At 46.5% G+C, this 21,877-nt stretch overlaps 2 protein-coding genes across 3 annotated transcripts in view; one reads left to right on the top strand and one right to left on the bottom strand.

Annotated features, from left to right (window-relative positions):
- The first annotated feature begins 6,639 nt into the window (after positions 1–6,639).
- On the top strand, positions 6,640–10,557 carry Tubb2a (tubulin beta 2A class IIa). The gene is made up of 4 exons (XM_076573147.1): positions 6,640–6,933; positions 8,153–8,261; positions 8,560–8,670; positions 9,307–10,557. Exons 1-4 carry the CDS (start codon positions 6,877–6,879, stop codon positions 10,365–10,367), a joined length of 1,338 nt encoding a protein of 445 aa, XP_076429262.1. The 5' UTR covers positions 6,640–6,876; the 3' UTR covers positions 10,368–10,557.
- A 148-nt stretch (positions 10,558–10,705) lies between these two features.
- The window catches only part of Bphl (biphenyl hydrolase like), a 31,561-nt gene continuing 20,389 nt past the window's right edge, over positions 10,706–21,877 (bottom strand). Inside the window, exons 6-7 of one of the 2 annotated variants that reach the window (XM_006983510.4) lie at positions 19,852–19,975; positions 10,706–11,128 (exon numbers count right to left, since the gene is read on the bottom strand). In XM_006983510.4, coding sequence (XP_006983572.1) covers positions 11,041–11,128; positions 19,852–19,975 — 212 coding nt within the window. In that variant the 3' untranslated portion in view covers positions 10,706–11,040. Of the gene's footprint in view, positions 11,129–18,347; positions 18,469–19,851; positions 19,976–21,877 lie in introns of those variants that run through there. The other variant, XM_076573156.1, reaches the window with a different exon arrangement.

Raw genomic sequence — 21,877 nt, 5'->3', positions numbered from 1 at the left:
TATTCATTATAATGAATATATATAATATTATATAACATTATATATATGTATGTATGTATTTCTAACATGCATGCTTCGTGTTAGAATAGCCATGAAGTATTGGTGGTATTACATTAGTAGCAACATTTGGGGCTATGAGCACTATTATTTCTTGGTATCCAAGGAGATTGGTCCCAAGATCCCCGTGGATTCCAATAAAATGTTCAGATGTTTGCATATAACCTACACACTTCCTCCTGTTTACTGTGTGTTGTCTCTAGATTACTGATAATCCCTGATACGATGGCAAAGCTAGGCAAATAGTTGTTTAGCATGACAGAAAAACTGTCTGCACATGCTCAGTGTTGACACCTCTTTCTGTTATTTTTGGATATATTTCATCCATGATTGGTTGGTTCCATGGATGTGCCATGTGCATGGGCTACGTGGGCCAACTATAGAAAAAAACCTTTAAAATTCGTCTTACATCTGACACTTGAAGATAGTGCTTAGGGCTGTTTTGTACATGTGGCACTGAACAAATCTATAGTGACAGATGTGAAGCAGCAACCCTTCCAATTAGTCTGCTGTTTCTGGGGTTAATCTGGGATATAAAAAGACATAACAACCAGAAACGATTTGGGATTTCTCCGAAGGTCCCAGTTATATAGTCAGGGCAGCCCTGGACAGTTTGTTATTGTTGTTTGTTTGTTTGTTTTTGTTTTTTTTGTTTTGTTGTCATGTCTGAAGTGCTCTCAGCCCAATAAGCACTTTTGAAACGATTACTCCAATATTCCTTTTTAGCTAAAGGATGTCAGTTGGTGTTTAGAAAGCACTTCCCCTTGGATTCAGCCTCCCATGCAGACTGCTCTTGAGAAAGCAGCACCGACCACGGTAGGGACAGGGAAGGAAGGGTCGTTTCTGAATCAGAGGCTGAAATACAGCGGTGTGGCCGGGAAGGGACCTCGTGGATGAACACACAGGGCAGCCATCTCCGAGCCAGGCTCTCTCCCTCATGCTTGCAAATGTTTGCTGCAAAACTCTGCCCTGCACACTTTCCGCAAAGGCGGAATTATTAGTCTCTGTGCAAACAACTGGCATCCTTCCCTCCAGAAGAAAAGAAAATATTGATGTCAACCTGCCCAAGTTGCTATTTGCCTTGAAAGCAAAACCGAACAGATCTGGGGCTCTGGAATGTTCTGGAAGAACTGAATAGTGTTTTCTACACTAGCTTAGCAGGATGGAGCGTGGCATGTTCAGCCTCACCCAAATTCCTTGGCAAAACAGATCTTGGTTGAGATGGTAAAAGGCCCTGTTCTGTGAATAGGTGATGAGGGAAACAATGTTGCGAAGAAATGGGAACAAGGTCTCTCGCAGGTTAGGGTGCCTCACTCTGCTGCCCTGCGTGGTGCAGGGGGTCCTCTGGGGACCTGCAGGCCCAAGGGGCTTAGAGGATCATTCAAAGGATGCTTCAACCGGCTGCTTAAGAGTGCCACTGTTTTGTCGCCTCTGCAGTCCACTGGTCCTTCTCACAGACCAAGAGTACACAAGGTAACAGAAGGGTGTGCCCACAACAGCATGGGGCACAGAGGGCAGAAAAGATTCAATTAAGCAGAACAGTGGTTCTCAAGCTTCTTAGTGCTGCGACCCTTTAATACAGTCCCCCATGTTGTGGTGACTGCCAGCCATAAAATTATTTTTGTTGCTACTTCATAACTGTAGTTTTGCTACTGTTATGAATTGTAAATGATATGCAGGATATCTGATATCTCATCCCACAGGTTGAGAACTACTAAACTAGAGCGCCGTATAGAAAGTACTTGTGTCAGTCAGCTTCCTGTCCCTGAGACAAAATGCCAGGGATGAAACAAATGTCAGGAGGAAGAATGTTTCACTTGGCTTCTAATTTTAGTAGTTCTGTCCGTGATGGGTTGACTCATTGCTTTGTGGCCTGCGGTGGATGTGGTACTTTAGGGTGGAAACTGATGGTGAAGGAAAGTGTTCTGTGAATGGTGGCTAAGAATTGAAGACTGAGAGGAGGTGGGGCCAGAGTCCCAATATCCCTTCAAGGGTATTCTCTCAGTGATCTAACTTCCTTATACTAGACCCCACCTCTTAAAGGTTCCGCTACCCCCTTATAGGACCAGATGCTAGCAATCAAGACTTTAATGCAAGAGCATCTGGGAGATATGGATGGTACAAACTGTGGCACTGACATGAGCCGATTCTGACTTAGGCAGGAGCATATGGGACAGAAGGAATGCACACCGAACCCTCTGCAATCAGGGGCCCAAATAAATCCTCCCTGTCTTGTTTTATCAGATATATTGCCACAGTGGCAAGAATAATAAGGAATGCAAGCTCCCTGAGTGGGGGAGGGAGAGAAAAGGGCAGAGAAGTGGGGGATGGGGGAGGGTAGAGAGGAAATGATCATGCCAGCTGCAATCACTCAGATGTATGTAACCAACATTTGCTATGTGGCAGGTGGGATTGTAACTGCTGTTACACATTGGACTGTTCAGTCTTTGTAACAGCCCCAGGGAGGTCCAGTTGTTCCTCAGTGTCATGGAAATGGGCTCCAGGAGTCCATTAGATACTCAAGTCTCTTATATAAAATGGTACAGACTCTTCACAGCCTATGCACAGCCTCGTTTAGACTACAGATTATTTCTAGATTACTAACAACACCCAACATTATACATATCGTGTTGTATTTACTGTGTGTGTCGTATTGTTTAGACAATGACAACAAAGTTGATACACGCCCAGTTGGGAGCATTTGTTTCAAATAATTTTGACTCCTTAAATATGGTTAGATGAATATACAGATGCAGAGGGCTGGTAAGATGATTATTTGCAGTTCACAGACCAGGAAGTGGGTACACAGAGGTTAGGCCTTTGGGATTGGCACCCACTCACTCAGCCTGTGTGGCCTGTGCTCTTACCAGCCAGGGAATGAGGTGGGGGTGGTTCTTCCCTTCACACTGACAGCCTTAGGCATATGAAACAATTCATTCTGTGGACTTGGTATGTCTAGGTGATGGGGAGCTTGACAGCAGTTGAGGGAAGTTTGCATGTGTCTGGGACTTTGTAACATTGTATCTGATTTAAGTCAAGGAATAAGAAGATAGCGTTTGTTCTTAATCACAAAGGCAAACGTTAAAATTATGGTCAGAAGGAACAACAACACCTCCACCCACAAGTGGAGGAAAAAGGAAGCTACTACCATAGTGAGCAGGGTGGTGGAACATACCTTTAATCCCAATACTTGGGGGCAGAGGCAGACCTCGATCTCTATGAGTTCTAGGCCAGCCTGGTCTACAAAGTGAGTTCCAGGACAGCCAGGGCTACACAGAGAAAAATAAACAAACAAACAACCTCCCGAACAAACAAACAAATCAATAGTGAAATACATACTGCACATCTAGAGATGAGTGGATACACTAGACCTCTTAATACTTTCTAAATTTTAAAATAAAAATGATTTTGTGTATGTGCACATGTGCCCAAGTACATGCACATGCACATGGAAACCAAAGGACAACTTTTTGTGAAGTCGGTTCTCTCTGTCCACCTTCACGGGGGCTCTGGAGATAGAACTCAGTGGCCAGGCTTGTACAGCAAACATCTCTACTTATGAGCTATTTGCCAGCTCTAAATTTTTAAATTTTATGGCCAAGAAGCATGTCCATAACAAATATTTGTGGAATTAGAGCTTAAGATGAGTTCAGCCTCTGGCCAGGAGGAGCCTCTTCCATCTACAAAGGAGATTTATACTTGTAAATAGTACCTGACACATCCTTGAAGGTGGTTGGAAACTATCACTACACATTGACTCTAAATGACTGTTATCTGATGCAAAATCAATAGATTTGGTTGGGGTTAATGCTGAAACTAATGTTTTCAAAATTTTAGGTCCCTTATAAGCGGGCTGACAAATCTGTCTCAAGTATGTCTGTCACCTACAGAAGGAGCATCAGTCAAGGTTGCAACTAACATACACCCACAGAACACTGTTCCCCAAAGCTTTCTCACTGGGCCCCTTCATGGTGGAGCCTGGTGAAGGCCAGAAGGAAAACTGGGCAGAATGAGAGAAGGGTAAGACCTGAATCCATGCTCAGCCATCCACCCTCTAGTCTCAGTTTTTGTCATTGCTACTCTGTAATGCCTTAATGTAATGTAAGGGCAGGGATGATGCTGGTAATATCAGGTCTAAAGCAGGAAAATGGCCTACGATTGGAGGACACTGTTGTCCCTTACCATACATGACCTGCCCAATAGCCAGCAGAACTGCCCCTTTTAAATGAGAAAAACAATTAAAAGAAGGGAGGGCTAATTGTTTTCCACAAAGCTCTTCAGAGACCTGTTTGAGAGCAGGGAGAATTACTTGGCTCATTTCCTCCTGTCATGCGCTCTGAGCGCCACAAAGCAGCCATGCCTTGTGATATGATAGTGGGATGGAGTTTGGATAGTCATACTGGAGAGAGCGAGACAGAGGAAAGCAAACAGCCCTCAGATGAGTCACTCCGGGCAGGGCAGGCATTGTTTAAAATCTGTGTTTCCCTGACTATACACTAATAGACATCAGGGCTGGGCGCCCGATGGCGGAAGCCGGCTGCCTCCAGATAATGCCCAAAGCAGATGGTCTTCAGGAGCCTGTTCCTGCCCTGAGCAACACAGTCACTGTTCACCTACTTCCAGGCTACTCAGTGTCCAGAGCACACTGAGTGCTGCTTGTCTCTCAGCACAGTATTTCTACCCAGTGAGGTAGGCTCAAAGGGGAAATGCTGGAGGACTCAGAGAAGAAACAGTAGAAAAGCTGCACTCCCTGAGGTGACCTAGTCTATGTCTGCTAGGGGAACCTCACATCCCAGGGTCATCCCTTCAGAGTCATATCCTCTGCTCCTCTTGGCCTTAAACTTCTACCATGAACAAAGCAACACAGGCCAATGGGCAACTCTCTCCAGGAAAACTTTGTAAAATGCCATAACCAGTGACATTCTCCAAAGCAGGGCCTTTTCTGCAGAGGGTCTGGAAGGTTCTAGCTAATCACAAAGAGCCAAGAAATGGAACTGAAGGCAGAATGGGGAAGAGATGGAGGCCAAGCCTTGTCCCTGAGTATCAGCTGGATAACCTGCCAGTGGGGACCCAACAGCTGACAGGTTATCCAGCTGATACTCAGTGGTGGTGGGTGGGAGAGAGGAGAACATTTAGGACATCCATTCCCATCTGAGGAGGTACCAGCACTGCCTGCCTGCTAGGATGGAGGAGCCTGGAAGGCTGGTTCCCTGAAGCAGAGCCCATGAATATGGGACTTAGCCCGGGCTAATTCGTGAGTGACTGGCTTGTGGCTTCCACCTCAGCGAATGACCCAATATTAATATGGCAAGCAGGATCCACCTTTACAACAGCATCACCTTGGACTTTATGGAAGCATCTTTGCTTTATAAACGCAGCCTGCTTTCATATATACCTTCTCATTTCCTGCTCACAAAGCCAGCTCCAAGGCACCTATAATTATTTAATGTTTGAAGAAACTGGCTCCCAAGAGGAAAAGGTGGAGGCTCCTGTTTACCTGTCCACTGTTCCAAACCCAACGAAGAATAACTCCTGTTGGTCCAGCCCTCACACCAAACCTTTGAAACTCACCCAGGGTTTCTGCTAATAGGAAGAATGCAGGTTCCTTGGCTTTCTGGCTTTGTAGCTGTAAACCTTGCTTTTCTGACAGACGGAATCAGGGTAATTATGATGCATGCTATAGAGCAGTACTAACCAAGAGAAATGTAACGTGAGACCTGAATGTGGACCGCACCAGTATTTTTTATTTTCCTGGCTATCATATTTTTATACGTGTGAGTCATTTAAAAAATATTTCAAACCCTGTATCCAAACATGAACATTGTGACCTGTTATCAGTGGAGTTCTTTGGCTAATTTACCAAGCCCATGAAAACCATTGTTTCTCACACAGCAACATCTCAACTCAGGAAGGGACCCTGTGTTTCAAGAGCTCAGTAGCCACCTGTGGCTTAACAGCAACCAAAATTACCTCGCAGGTGGCCTAAGGTTTGGAAGGAGTACACTTGACCTCAGTGCTGTATTAGACTCACCCTTTCCTCTTCCTCGCTCTCTTGCTCATGTGCACGCAAGGAGAAATTTCGACATTTAAGAAGAGGCTTTGAGGACCCAGGAGTTCAGAGCAGACATATGACAAATCTGGTTCCGAGCACTTTTCCTCCCCCAGCCCAGCAATCGACCTGTAGAGCACATCCTCTCTGTCCTTGAAAAAGCAGCCCAGCACCTCTCGGAACACCCCCTCTTCCTCCCAAGCGGTACCCAGCCTGCAGTTTAACGCCCCTCAGTTGCCACCCAGACTTGAAAGAGATGGAGAGGAAGTTCAGTCATCAGCCCAAGATGCACCTGCCCCTGCTCAGATTGACATCTATCTTCAGTTTTGGGCTCCAACTCCAAGAGCCAGGCGACTCCTGTCCTGCTACTGGGGAGGCGGGACCCCAATCTCTAGTCCCTGAGTGGTGGGGAGTGGGTGAGATGGGAGAGGAACCACAGTGTGACCCAAAGGTCTCGCCAGTGGCGGAGCAGCTCAGGTGGACGCTGAGGGGAAGCCAGCAGGATGGGCCAAGGGCGGCAGTAGCGCTAGGACGCTGGGTGCAAGGCGAGCACCCCTGCACCTCGCACCGCGCCCCGGCTCCCTCTCGCGGTGCCGCAGTCCCTGCCGCTCCGCCCCTCGGCCCTGCCCCCATAACGTCAGCGTGGCCGGGCGGGTCCCCGGGTATAAAAGGCTGAGCTGGGGGAGGGCGACAAGTCTTTGCGCTCCCCAGCCCTCTGTCTACGCACTGCTCCGAGGGCCAGCGCCTCCACCCCTTCTGCAGCCAGCACCATGCGCGAGATCGTGCACATCCAGGCGGGCCAGTGCGGCAACCAGATCGGCGCTAAGGTGGGCGCGCCCCTGGGGAGGGAGTGGGTGGGGTCGTCCGCTCGGGCGGGGGTCCCAAGGTTGTGAGCCGGGGACTGAGTCGAGCCTAGGGAAGCCAGAGGAGCCCGGGCCAGTGACGCATTCTGCCGCTGGCTACTGGGCGGGCCAGGTCCTGAAAAGCCGTTCAACCTGCCACGATGAGCGTGACAGGGTGTCTTAAATCAGGGTCCATTACATTGCTTTGGGACACAACCCTTCTGCGAGATGCAGCTGACATTCCTCTGGGTTTTTTCGTCTCTGAAATTTGGGTCGGGGGGGGTCACTGTCATACGTGTTGAGAACCTCGTGTCAAATGTAATTTGTATATATTTTTTTTGTCTGTCATATGAATGAAAAAAATGCAGTGTCATTGGGTTGACAGATGTTACAGAGGCGTCTCTTTGGGCCAACAGACGAGGGTGTTAGACGAATTCCCTTACAAGTGCTCCTCTAGACTTTACATAAAATGCGCTGGTCGTCTTTCTCGTCTGTGAGACAGCAGGTGACTGCACAGAATTGGGGCTGTGAGACCCGACTGCAGCCTGGAGGCAGCAGTGGGCATTCGACATGGGTGTGGGCGGGCGCCTGTACAAGGACGTGGTCTCTTTCAACACCGCCATATTGCCCACCCAACCTCCCCACCCCCTTTCCTGCTGCCAAGTCACAATGGAGGCTGTATCCTCAGGATGGCCAGCTTTTTCCAGGGCTGCCAGGCGCCCTGGTAGGATTGCGCTGCCCATCCCAAACATTCCTAGCCCGAGGTTAATACCCGAAAGCCAATATGTAGGTCAGTCAGGTGTATAAAACTGGGCTGTTGAAAGCTGCCATGAAGTCTGTGCCAGCAGTCATTCATCCCATGAGGCGCAGGGGGCGGGGCACCTGATCTTCCCTTCTGCCCTTTCCCATCCATCAGCCTGTATGTAGTAACATTCAACCCTGTCTGGAGTGAGAGAATTGCTGCCTCTGCAGTTCTGGCAGGGGATCTGCTGTGCCCACTTCCTTCTCCAGGCTCCTCCCAGCCCTGCATCTCTGGTCATAATATGGCCGATGCACTCACTGCGCATTTCCAAGACCCTCTGCCACAGCTGCTGCCCAAACACACAGGGGCCAGCAGCTCCCTAGGCTCTTGCCTGCTGTCTGACCAAGGCCTTTCTGGGTGACAGTTAGGATCCTAAGCATGATGTGATTCTCTGCATTTCAGTTTTGGGAGGTGATAAGCGATGAACATGGCATCGACCCCACTGGCAGTTACCATGGTGACAGCGACTTGCAGCTGGAGAGAATCAATGTGTACTACAATGAAGCTGCTGGTAAGGGTTTGGATGTCAGCCTTGCTTTCCATGCTGTGGCAGAGGAAGTGGCCTAGGAGCATGCAAACAACAAGGAAATGCTTTTTGCATCTCATTGAAAATGCCAACTGCAATAAATAAATAAATAAATAAGTAAAATAAATAAAAGCACTTTATAGCTCCCGAAGATTTCTGCATGCTTCATGTCTCCATTTTCCTTTTCTTCCTTTGTCTCAATGCTGGGATTTCTGTAATGAATTATGCAGCTACATCTATCTCCTTGCCAAGCCCAGTTGTAAGTCAGCTCTTGTCCCCACAGGCAACAAATACGTACCTCGGGCCATCTTGGTGGACCTGGAGCCGGGCACCATGGACTCAGTGAGGTCAGGACCCTTTGGCCAGATCTTCAGGCCAGACAACTTTGTTTTCGGTAAGTCGTCATGCTCCATGGGAGCTGGCCAAATGACTCACCCCTTCCCAGCAGCCATGGGCTTTATAGTTGTGTGTGCAGTGCCCAGCTGAGCCTGTGTCCACAGACCACAAGTCCTGACCTCACCTATGCAGCTGACAATATCATGTCTGTTCACTCCTGACAGCTCAGAGGAGAGTGTGGGCCTGTAGGGGCTGTTAAAGGCCTCCATGAGGAGAGGCCTCTAGGGGGAGGGGTGGAGAGGATGAAATTCTTCAAAGAGGGCATCACAGGCTGCAGGTGATTTCAAAGGACCAGTGATGCCAGGTAACCACTTCAGTGACCAAGGTGTAGACCAAATGCTTAGATCTGCCTTGCACTGACTCTTTAATTATACATAATTAAGAGTATTTACAGAATGTTCCCTGTTTAATTTTAGAAGCTACTGAGTATTGTTAAAATGTGTCCTCTTCAACTTGATTCTTACTTTATTATGATCCCCAGGGTTTTTTAGGGCCTTGATACATTTACAATATTTCCTTCCCATAATACAAAGACTACTAAATATTTTCTAAGGCCAGTTTTTCCTTTTCTTCATAGTCCAATGACATTACCAATGACTTCCTAAGTGTCTAATATTCTCTTTCTCTCCTGCAGGCCAGAGTGGTGCAGGAAATAACTGGGCCAAGGGCCACTACACAGAGGGTGCTGAGCTGGTGGACTCCGTCCTGGATGTAGTGAGGAAGGAGTCTGAAAGCTGTGACTGTCTCCAGGGCTTCCAGCTGACCCACTCACTGGGGGGAGGCACTGGCTCAGGCATGGGGACCCTGCTCATCAGCAAGATCCGAGAGGAGTACCCAGACCGCATCATGAACACCTTCAGTGTCATGCCCTCACCCAAGGTCTCTGACACTGTGGTGGAGCCCTATAATGCCACCCTCTCTGTGCACCAGCTGGTAGAGAACACAGATGAAACCTATTCCATCGACAACGAGGCCCTGTATGACATCTGCTTCCGCACCCTCAAGCTGACCACACCCACATATGGCGACCTCAACCACCTGGTGTCAGCCACCATGAGTGGGGTGACCACCTGCCTGCGTTTCCCAGGCCAGCTGAATGCAGATCTGCGCAAGCTGGCTGTGAACATGGTGCCCTTCCCACGCCTGCACTTCTTCATGCCAGGCTTCGCACCTCTGACCAGCAGGGGCAGCCAGCAGTACAGAGCCCTGACAGTGCCTGAGCTCACTCAGCAGATGTTCGACTCCAAGAATATGATGGCCGCCTGTGACCCGCGCCATGGCCGCTACCTGACCGTGGCCGCCATCTTCCGGGGCCGCATGTCCATGAAGGAGGTGGATGAGCAGATGCTCAACGTGCAGAACAAGAACAGCAGCTACTTCGTGGAGTGGATCCCCAACAACGTGAAGACGGCCGTGTGTGACATCCCTCCCCGAGGCCTCAAGATGTCAGCCACCTTCATTGGCAACAGCACCGCCATCCAGGAGCTGTTTAAGCGCATCTCGGAGCAGTTCACTGCCATGTTCCGGCGCAAGGCCTTCCTGCACTGGTACACGGGTGAAGGCATGGACGAGATGGAGTTCACCGAGGCAGAGAGCAACATGAATGACCTGGTGTCTGAATACCAGCAGTACCAGGATGCCACGGCTGATGAGCAGGGCGAGTTCGAGGAGGAGGAGGGCGAGGATGAGGCTTGAGAACTTCTCAGATACCTTGTGCACCCTTAGTGAACTTCTGTTGTCCTCCAGCATGGTCTTTCTACTTGTAAATTATGGTGCTCAGTTTGCCTCTGTCAGAAATTCACTGTTGACGTAATAGTGTGGACCTCCTTTCAAGATTTCAGTATTGTCTAAGATATCTATACTAATAAAAAGCATGTGTATAATACCTATGGTCCTTTTTTCCTTGACATTCTTTTTTTTTTTTTTAAATGGAAATACAAAGCTTCAGGGGATAATACTGTGGGACTTTTGCTTAATGTTTAATTGTTAGCATTCCAGATATCCTATGAATAAAGGACTAAGACAAACCCAGCTTTTGAGTAAATGTGAACACTATTAAGTTTTCACATAAAATTTATTTGAAAATAAATTATGGTAAGAATTTATTATTATGACAATGATAGAAACTCATAATTTAATGTTAAAAATGTCAATACTCATTTTTTTTGCAGCAATTAAAACTATAACCTGATTTGGGTATGCTATTTTTCCTGCTTGCATAGAGTCACATCATGGGGAGTGTAGAAAGCCTGGCAGGTGTGTGAACTGAGGAGAAAGGCAAGGAAGGCATTCTGGAGCATCCTGGTAACAGACAAGGACATGATCCTTTAGTACAGCATCACCCAGAAACCAAAGGCTTCTTGTAATTTCATTGCAGGAAGTCTTCTGCCAACTTGTTGAATTCATTTGCAAATCGTAAATGCAGGTTGTGCTTGCCTTCTGGCATTAGGTGCAACCTAGGAGACAAACCCAGCTTTGGATCAGTTGTACATATTTAAAATGCTTCCATCTCGTCAACACTTGATGAGAATCTTTCAGAACTATATCAACTTCCCATGAATGTGAATGTCAGGGTGAACTCCTTAAGGGAATTCTGACCACCCCAAAAATAGACCATACAGCCATCACTGACCAGTGACAATATGTTTGGGATTGCATCAGGTAACAAACATGGTTTGACTCGAAAACGGTGGAGAAGGTGACCTGGTAATTACTTTAAAAATCCATTTTTAACAAATGTGTTTTTAAATTGGGGAAATGATTTTATTGGAGAAATGATTACAAAAATAACAGGGATGATAGTGACTGACTGCAATCCTAACTCTTAAAAGGAAAGATGACAAAAATGAGAAATGGTCAGAATTCACTGAGTTGCACAGGTGAGGTTTTGGGTTTTTTTTGTATCTGCATCGTGGGCAAGCCTAGCAGGAATTCTTAGCCAGCAGCAGCCTCCATGCGAGGTTCCAAGCCATCCTGTCATGTTCAGACTGCAGAGCAAGTAAGCCCGACTACAGGCAGCAGACGGATGGAAAAATGCCTCAGGAATTTGGGGTGGGTGACGGGGTTCATCTGCAGCCATGTGTGCAGAGCTACTTCTGCAGCTGTCACATCGTGTCTTTGGTGGACCCCTCTGTCCTGGAAAGGCTTCTTGCATTTAATCTGATGTGGGTCAAAGAGGAGACTGATTTGCAATGTAAAAAATACAATTAAAAATATTATCTATTAGCTTCTAAAGTGAAGAGGTAGAGTTTAAACAGAGCTTTTAGGAGGCAAGCTCAAGTTCAAGCCATGCTGTCTACAGTGACAACTGGGTGTCAGAAGAGCTAGACTGGAGCAAAATTCCAATGATGCATTCTGTGCTTCTCTGGTCTTTCAGCAGCAGTACTGATGATGGCTCTTAGCAATTCAGCAGGCAATTGGGAGGACTCGGGGAAGGCAGTCACCCTCAGAGGATGCTGGGCCTCCTGCGGGGGTGGGAGGACCAGGATGATCAAGTGAAAAGGAAATATATGCTGAGGGTATCTTTCAGATGCAGCTGAAAGATTAATAATGCTATTAATAACCAGAATCTTTTAAATTTAAAAGGGGCTTCTTAGAAGGGATGAGTTATACTAGTCCCAAAGATGACCCAGCTGCACACACAGGCGTGGGCTGCAGGGATGCTCAAAGCTGCAGTTTTTAGGATACAGAAAAGACTGTTTCCCAGGATGCTGGGGTAACAGAAGGACAAGTGTAGGCCAAACTACTACTATCTATCTGGATTAAGCTGGGTTCAGAGGCCAAGAAACCCTGACCTAACCATCCTGAAGTACATCTAGAGATAGCCAATTCAGCTGTCATCTGTTCTGCCCTGTTTCTACAATTTGCCTGTTCCCAAGAAGGACAGGAAGAGGCCAGCTGTGAACCCCCTCCCCCCCCCCCACACACTTTCTTTTAGCTATACAGTGAAGCCTAAAGTTTTTCTACAACATCTCTAGATCTTGGGAAAACAAACATGAGATTCTTTATATTAAAAATATGAGAGAATTACTCTAGATGCCAGGTGGGTGCTTTCGTGGATGCTTGGATGGATAGTGGGTGGGTGAATGAGTGGATGGGTAGGTGGATGGATAAATGGATGGACGGATGGATAGTCTGATGAAAGTATGGAGAAAATTGTTCTCCTTGATGCCTTTCCAAGTTCTTAGTGTAAATCCTCCCTTCACTCTCTGGGGAACCTGCTGTGAAACCTCATGGGAACAGGACCAGAACAGCCAGGCATAAACACTTGGCCAGGCAGCCAGCCGCTCTGCTGCTGACCCAGTTCTTACCCAGACAACAAAAGGGTGCACATGGCTCAATGAGTGGCTTTCAAACAATCACGTTCTCCAGGAAAATCAGTAGGAAAGCTTACCATTAAACACATGTCTCAGATGGCTGTGATGTGGTGATACTTTGTTGTACTCTAATAAAGCTTGCCTGAAGATCAGAGGACAGAACTAGCCACAGAGGTCAGGCAGTGGTGGCACACACCCTTAATCCTAGCACTCTGGAGGCAAAGATCTATCTGGACCTCTGTGAGTTCAAGGCCACCCTAGACTACATGAGATTAATCCAGTCTAAAAGAAACAGAGCCAGGCAGTGGTGACACACACCTTTAATCCCAGCACTTGAGATCTCATGCCTTTGCTACCAGTATTTAGGAAGTACATGTGCCATTAATCCCAGCACTAGGAAGGCTGAGATGGAAAGTGAGATGGCTGGGCAGAGAAAAGCATATAAGGCTTGATAAGACAGGAACTAGAGGCCCTTTTGGCTGAGGACTCAGAGGCATTGACTCAGACGATTCATGGAGCTGGTGAGGTGAGAAGTGGCTGTGGCTTGTTCCTTGGTCTCTCTGGTCTTTTAGCATTTACCCTAATATCTGGCTCCGGGTTTTTATTATAAGACCATTTAGGATTCGTGCAACATCGTGAAGGAGCCCTAACGGTTTAAAGTTCCTATTTGCAGGGGAGGGGTCCTATAGCATGAGGCATCTTTGGAAAGTCTAGATCTCTTAGGAAGAAGCTGTGAAATTTGGGGTAAACCCAGTGGTCATCTCAGCTCTGCTGATCCAGCCCCTCCCTCTCAGTCATGGTGGCATGAGATGCTGATCTCACTGGCACCATTTTGTCTCCAGTCTCACTATTTTCAGCTTTCAAATGAAACTGTGAGAGCTGTCCACTAGTGACAAGGCCATAATGAATGTGCTCTAGCATCCTTACTCTGAATGAATGTGACAAGATCCTCAATATGTTCTGAACCAATAAGTCAGCCAGGAGGACTGTATGCTCCTCTGCTTTCTCTGGAAACCAAAAGAGCAGCTGATTCTTTGTGAGGGGCTCTTGTCCATCATGAAACGGGACAGCAACAGGCTACTCAGACCTTTTCCTCATCCTTCAATGGCAGACCTCCAAAGCCATGCAAACCTGGCGGCCCATAACAGAAACGGAATGTCTTCTTTTATTGATCATGCTTTTGAGAAAGTCCTAAGGAAAAGGTAAAGATGTGAGAACTACAAACTTCTTCCTCTAGTGAAGCCAGAAGGCACCGCACCCCAGACATTACCCTACTAGACGTTCGGGGGCTGGGGGCAGACATCTCAAGGAGAGGCCTCTTTTCCTAAATCTTACAATCATGTCTCGCTCATGGGAAAGAAATTAAATCATTGTGGTGTGGGGAGGGGGAGCACACGCCCCCCTGGAGCACTTCCACCAGCTCTGGTGTGTGGAGGACAAGGCTTTCCCAAACCTGCGGAGACACCAGGGATCCAGCTGGGGCCCACCAACTGCAGTGAGAGATGGACATAAACTGAGGGGGTCATCAGCGGGTGAAGGGCTTTATGGAGGCAGCATGGCCTCAGCACCAGCAGTTACACCCTCACCCAGAGCCACCATTTTCCCCCTGGGAAACAGGGTAGTAATGGTACCCCTGAGATTATCATGGGGACCAAAAGAAAGGATGCATCCACATGCACCAGTTTGTAGGCATTTCATTGGTGTCTGCTATCGGTAAGTCCTTAGGAAGGTTCTAACTAAGCACAGCAAATTAATGAATATTCTGACTCAAGAAGCATAATTTATTGGTTGACATAAAATCTCCAATTGGAAGAATTTTTTTCTAAGAAAAGTTTTGCAAAAAAAAAAATGTTTAAGATTTACCTGGAAAGGGTCAGACTCTGCTCGTTTTGAATGGAAAAGGCCTCAGCCTAGTAAGCGCTAGTGACTTCTGTTTGGAGCTAACCCTGTGGCCACAGGGGAGCCTAGTTGACTGCTCTCCTCTGCTAAGCTTCTCCAGGGGAGGAATCACCTGGGCATGAAGGTGGGAGCTCCCAACAAGATGTGGTATAAAAGTACAGGCCGCAGTGGGTGCCGTCCATCAGCCTCTCCCTCCCCAGGCCCTTGGTCTTGCTTTGCTATATGACTGAGAAAAGGAACTCAGTTGCTATTGTGAACCAATTCCATCTTCATGTTCCAATTCACACTGCTCCAGCAGGCCAAGATATTTTACATTGGTGGCTAGACTTGCTGAGCCAAGGAAGCCCCAGAAAGAGGCCTTCTCTCCCTTCAGTGACCCAGACAAGAACACAGTAACTAGCCACCACTACCTAGATGACCATTCCTGCCCCTCTCCTTCACTCTGTTAACATATTCTCCAGGAAAGCCACCCAAGCCCAAGAACCCTGTGAAGGGGAGCATGTGCCTGTCAAGCCTTCCCCACAGACATGGTTAATTTCACCTATCAGTTTGACTGGATCTCAGGGTGCCCAGATATTTGATCAGAAAATATTACAGCTATTCTTGAGTGTGTTTGGGAATAACATTAAGACCTGAATCCATAGGCTGAGCAAGGTAATCGCCCTCCCTAATGTGAGTAGAGCTGGTTTAATCTGTTAAAAGTCAGGTTGAGACATTATTACCTTGCACCTACAATTTACGTACCAGGAAACAAGCTAGAGATGTCACTTGCAATGCTCAAGGGTACACAGTCAAATAGCCCTCCAGTGCTCTTAATCCCAATGCCACAAATGCCACTCAGCATCCTTTCATTTCCAGACAAGACTCCCTTGGCTTTTCCTCTTGGTTGACGCAAACCTGCAATGTTGCTCTGTACACACTGACTTTACCCCGTTCTCTCCCACTTGCCTGGCTCCCAAGCCTGACTCACCACGCAGCTGGGCCACTACAGACTCTGCCCTCTGGGTGCTTTCTGCTCCTGTCTATACATCTGCTTTTTGCCTTTGCCCTTCCTTCCTCCTCCCTCCCCCGACATGCACAGAGCCGGTAAGATGTGTTAGGTTATATCCTGAGAGAGGTATTCTATAGGATAAAAATGAAATCACATGCTGAGAGCTGTTTTAAAAGGTATGAACACGGAGCCATGTGACCATGGGGTAAGGAGGCTTCCCTGAGCAGAAGATACTGAGCCATGACCTGAAATGCAGACTCCAGCTTCTGTTAATTCCTGAGACCTGAAGCCTTCTCAAAAACACTTGCATGGAATGAACTGCTCTCCCAACCCCAATCACATACTGAAATCTCAGCATCTTTAAAGAAGTGACTTAGTTCAAAATGTGGTCATATCCTGATCCATTATGACTAGTGTCCTTATAAGGAAAGCCAGTTGGGTCACAGGATCAGAGAAAAGACTGTCTATGAGCTGGGGAGAGAGGGCTCAGAAGAGACTTGCTCTGTCGACATCTCTAGAAATGAAAGAAGATGGATGTTTGTGTTGTAATGGAGTGATGTCTTCATTACGCTACCACATGTTGACAATCTTGAGGCTGAGGGTGTTGCTTAGAGGCAGAATGCATATTTAGCATGTGTGGAGGCCCTGACCTCACCCTCAGCAATGCAGAAAAAAATTAAGAAAATACCCTAAATAAAAATGCACCTAATGGATCTATATTGCCAAACACTACATCTTAGCCTTACCCACCTTGAATACGTTCAGAACACTTACAGCCTACAGTTGTGCAAAATCATGTCCAGTGCCAGGGACCCTGAGTTATAGTAAAGTGTTGAGAAGGTCATGTCATTTAGTGAACTCTGAACTGAACATGGAGAGCGGATGGTTGCATGGGGGATGCTCTGGCATTACTGTAGAGTTGAAAGTCTTTCTTAGAAGACAGCTAAGGCAGGAACTCTCTAACTTTGTTGTGGTAGTCAGGCTAGCTGGGCCACAGCACAGTGGCTTGACCTAGCTGTGAGGTCACAGCCTCTCCAGGCAGCCTAGCTCTGTTGCCTCTCAGAGCCTCTTCACACCAGCTCTAGAGTACATGGGTACCAATTACCACTCGGCAAGATTTCTCGGATGGCTGCTGGGGCTGCTGTACGCTTTGTAATGGGGAACATCCACCCAGAGGCTGGCAGACAAGCCAGGCGAGAAGTCCTTCAGCCAGGAAGGAGGCCTGGCTACACGGGAGCCCTGAAACTAGGATCGGGCATGAGGACTCCAAAGACAGGGTCTGTTCACCTTACTGCTGCAGTCAGAACAGCTCTGACTATGGGTTTTATCCAAGAATTTCGGTGGGGGAAATGCAGCTGCCTAAAACTAAAAAGTTCAAACAAAGGCCTCCTTGCTTTTAAGAGACTATGATTCCTCTCCTATGAAGAGAGAAAAGAGAAGGGAAGGAGACAGATTAACAAAGCTGGAGGCTGGTCTCCTTCCAAGGAGGTAAAAGCAGCATGGTGTGACTCATATACAGTAAGTGCTTCTTGGCAAAATCCTGTGAGGACAGACTACGCCTTTAAGTGTGGTTAAAGACGTGCCTGGCAAGGTGTGCAGCTGTCCTGCCTCAGAGGGCCTGGTGCAGATGCACAGCAGGGATTTGCAGCTCTAGGAATCCAGTTTCCTTCTGGGGGCTCCCAAAGAAGCCAGCCATGGTCTTGTAGGTACCCAACCAACATAAAGTGCTCTTTTAGCCAAAGGAGTGGGAAACACAGACCGGTTTTAGAGAACTGTTGCTAATAACATTTTACCTCCAACCCATAAGTTCCAATGAACACTGTTATGAGAAAATGATTTCCGCCAAATGTACAGGAAGGGCACATTTTCCTCCAATATTGATGTATTCTGTTGCTAGGAGATAGGTTTGGGACTGCATTCCTAGGCTAAGCGTTCTCACAGACAGACATTTAGTGAGCCTGGCTCCTTAAGGGAAGCCTCTGCATTTATCACGAGGGTCATTGTGTAAAAACCAGTCATTTCTGAAGCAGAAGACAGTTAGCCAGGCTACCCAGCATGGCTGTGCCTTTATGACATTCATGAGACATTTGTGCTGTGGTGAAAAGTTCTGTTTAGGAAAATATAGAACTTGTCACTTACTAACTAAATAGCTTAAAACACTGTTTGACATCGACCAGCCTTGAAATCTCATCTAAAAATGGAACTACTTTCCCAAAGTCTGTAGTGAAGTATAATTAGATATTTTATGTAAAATATCTTTAAAATACAAAATTCTACATGGAAATACCACATTGCATACTCTAAATGTATAAAATTAAAATAAAACAGAGATTGAGATGAACAGAAAACATCTGGGAGATTAATAAGAAAATAAACTATTTGGATTTTGTGCCACAACCATGGCTTAGTATTATTATAATTTTATAAAAGTCAAGTTTGAAAACGCCTTATTTACTCTGAACTTCTAGTTTACCCACAGTGTAATTTTAATCTAACTTCTACCTTCATTCTCCACTTACTTTACAATCTTCTCAAAGTGCTTCTTATTCCTGCTCATGTTCTCACGTTTGTTTAACTCATGGCTGAACTGCTACAGAAGGAATATGTAGGGTGAAGAATGTCCTTTCAATGTAAAGAATTACACACACACACACACACACACACTTCATATATAGGGAGATATATAGATTACTATGTAATTGTATTTTGCTGTGGAATAAGAAACACTCCCTCCCCTTACGTCCAAATCCCCAGAGAAGCCCACTGTTAAGAATCACTGAGGGCCAGGCGGTGGTGGCGCACGCCTTTAATCCCAGCACTCGGGAGGCAGAGCCAGGTGGATCTTTGTGAGTTCGAGGCCAGCCTGGGCTACCAAGTGAGTTCCAGGAAAGGCGCAAAGCTACACAGAGAAACCCTGTCTCAAAAAACCAAAAAAAAAAAAAAAAAAAAAAAAAAAGAATCACTGAGAAGATTCACTCTCAGGCATTGAAGCTGCTGGGATACCAGCTTTCTCCACTGGGCTTCAGGGACTTTGAGGGCAGGGACCTAAGCTAGGTGCTCAGTTTGCTAAACAGTACTGGCCCTCCACAGGCATCAAAATCAGGTGCATGGAGGGAGTAAGTATATATTTAAGATGGATATGACTTGTAGAGCTCACAATATAATTTTAGTGACAAAAAGGCTTCAGAGTTAAATATAGAATATAACTATATGTGGTGGCTAGCAAAGGACAATTTGCTTTCTTGGTTTTGTTTTATGGGTGTTTTTTATTGTTATTGTTTTTAAATGAGCTAAAAATCCCAAGGTATATTGAATTGTTACCAATGGTGTTACAAATCTAACGTGTTTCTCTTGTTACAGAGCTCTGCTCTGGAATGATCCTTCTGTATGCTATGAATATGTATTGCTTTCCTTGGTTAATAATAAAGCTGTTTGGCCTATAGCAAGGCAGGATAAAGTTAGGCGGGACAATCAAACAGGACTGGGATGAAGGAGGGTGGAATTGGAAGAGATTCCAGTGAGCTGCCTAGGAAGCAAGATGCAGAACAGAGGACTGGTAAAGCCATGGGCTATGTGGCAACATATAGATGAACAGAAATGAGTTAATTGAAATGTAAAAGCTAGTTAATAATAAGCCTGAGCTATTGGCTGAGCATTTTGTAATTAATATAAGCTTTTGTATGTTCATTTGGGACTAGGAGGTCGGGATAGAAAAATTCCACCTCTGTTCACAAGCTCAGTGCCCAGGAACACATGGCCTCACTGTGCTCAAAGACATTTACCAGAGTCCCTCTGCTGAGGCTCCCCAGGACCCAGAGCTCGGATCCTCTGTGCCCAGTGGCACTCTCTTTCCAAATGGGGAGCATGTATCCTGACCCCCACTTCTCCCACTTCCTTTCCTTCCTATGGCTTCTCTCACTTCCTCGGAGGCTTTGAGGTGACCAGGAGTTTTAGAGGCTGTGACGAGACTCACCGTGACCCTTTCACATGCTCGTGAAGGAAGTCAGCATGAAATCGTGGGACCAATGGGTCCTTCTCCCCGTGCACGATGAGGGTTGGGCACTGGACCAGGGGCAGCAAGTGCCGACAGATGTTACCTGAGGGAAAAGAGCACAGGGAATCCCCTTAGCACAGTCTCTCTGCAGGGAAGAAGCAGAACTCCACAGAGATACGCTGCTCGATTTTGGTCCTCAGTGCTTCCCAAAGGCACCAAAGGTTCGGTCCCCAGAGAGGTGCCATTAGTAAGTGGTGAAAGCCTCAGGGTGTGGCCTTGTGAGACATCCTTATCATTGGGGACATGCACCTGAGGGGACTGTGGAAACCTAGCCTACTCTCTCTTCCCTTTTCACTCTCTGATTTGGGATGTGACCAGCTTGGCTCCACCAAGTGTAGACAAATTTCTAAATGGTCTTATTAAATAAAAAACACAAAGCCAAATATAGGGGCAAAAGCCTTAGAGATCAGGGAAATAGTGATAGCCACCAACATTACCTCTCCAGTTCTGCAGCTACCAGAATTAAGTTACTTCCTGTCTACCCACGCCTTTATTGCCTTACTGTTCTGCCATCTCATTGGCTCTTTGCCCAGCTACCTCACTTCCTGTCTGTATAGACTTCCAGGTCTCTATGGTTGGTACTGGGATTAAAGGCGTGTATCACCACACTTGGCTGCTCCCTAGTGTGCCCTTGAACACACAGAGACCCTGCCTGCCATGTGATCGGATTAAGGGCGTGTGCTACCACTCACTGCCTGACTTCCATGTTTACTTAATGGCTTGCTATTTCCTCTAATCTCCAGGCAAAACTTTATTTATTAACATACAAATAAAATAGCAGCACATTTCCCCTTTTTGTCTAATAAAAATAAAAAATCAAACAATTATAACTATATAAGAAAAAATATATACAATAAGTACAATAACTATATACAATATATATAAGCAATAAATACAGCAACAATGTCTAGTCCATTTGCATTTGACAAATTCAGAGAAAATATTCCATTATCTATCCTATTTTGGTAAGTCTAAACTGTACCTAATTCACTTTCTATCCTATCTTGTATTACCAACAGAAAACTATCCTATGATGTCTTTCAACCAAGTGCTCCAGTACCTTGCCACAGATGCAAAACAACGAGAGCGCTTGCTTTCTCATGACTGGGAACCTCTGGAACTCAAGTCAAGGTAAGCCTTTTCAGGGGTTTTGCAATCTGCTGACACACGTGTCCCTCTGCATCGTGGCTTCCCTGTCAGTGGAAGCTAGATCGAACTGAGGGTCCTTTCATTTTTAACATTCTCAGTCTTCCCTCTTCTATTTCTGTGCTCTGCTTGCCTGTTGTGATGCTCTACTAGTAAATAAACAGCTTTTCCTGATTTAAATTCATTATTCATGTAAACTGGTAGAAAAATCAAATAAGCAAACGAAAAAACCCCCCGCAAGTCTTATATTACAAAGAGGCAGCCTGTCAGTCATGTTGATGATGCCTGACATTTGAAAACTCCTTTGAGGTTGTGTCTCAATGGCTGAAGGCCTAGCCAGTCCTCAGGATGCAGGGACTTCACCGTGAAGTTATCCTGTACACGGGACACAAGTTACTCTTCAGTGTTTATGCTTTAGGGACACCCCTGAGTACCACACCTTGGTGGCTCCTAGCCAGGTAGAGCTTCGGTCTCAAACAGCAATAATCACAGTTGCCTGTGGCTATTATGAGGTTACACATACGGTCAGCAGTATTGAAGGTTCCAGTATCCATGCTACTAGTTCCTTCCTCCATGGCCCTCCCATCTCTGCCTGTTCCAAAAGGATGGTGCTATATAACTGAGCTGGCTGAGATCCAGTGCGTGGGGCACTGCCCACCAGACACCAAGCCCCTGCTCTTCTTTCCAGCTGGTGATTGCTCTCCACCAAGGGAGAGTGACCCATCGACCGGGAAGCACTGCTCTGAGCAGTACATACCTGCCAGCTGTATGGGGTGATGTTGATGAAAGTCAGCTCTAC

The sequence above is a fragment of the Peromyscus maniculatus genome, chromosome 5, assembly GCF_049852395.1.
Source record: "Peromyscus maniculatus bairdii isolate BWxNUB_F1_BW_parent chromosome 5, HU_Pman_BW_mat_3.1, whole genome shotgun sequence".
Classification (NCBI taxonomy): Eukaryota; Metazoa; Chordata; class Mammalia; order Rodentia; family Cricetidae; genus Peromyscus; species Peromyscus maniculatus.
This window is presented reverse-complemented; position numbering and strand designations above follow the sequence as displayed.

Excerpts from the sequence above, each read along its gene's own strand:
- Tubb2a (XM_076573147.1), top strand. The coding sequence starts at position 6,877 with ATGCGCGAGATCGTGCACATCCAGGCGGGCCAGTGCGGCAACCAGATC. Across the intron at positions 6,934-8,152 it reads GCAACCAGATCGGCGCTAAG|TTTTGGGAGGTGATAAGCGA; the intron begins GTGGGCGCGCCC and ends TCTGCATTTCAG. Across the intron at positions 8,262-8,559 it reads GTACTACAATGAAGCTGCTG|GCAACAAATACGTACCTCGG; the intron begins GTAAGGGTTTGG and ends TTGTCCCCACAG.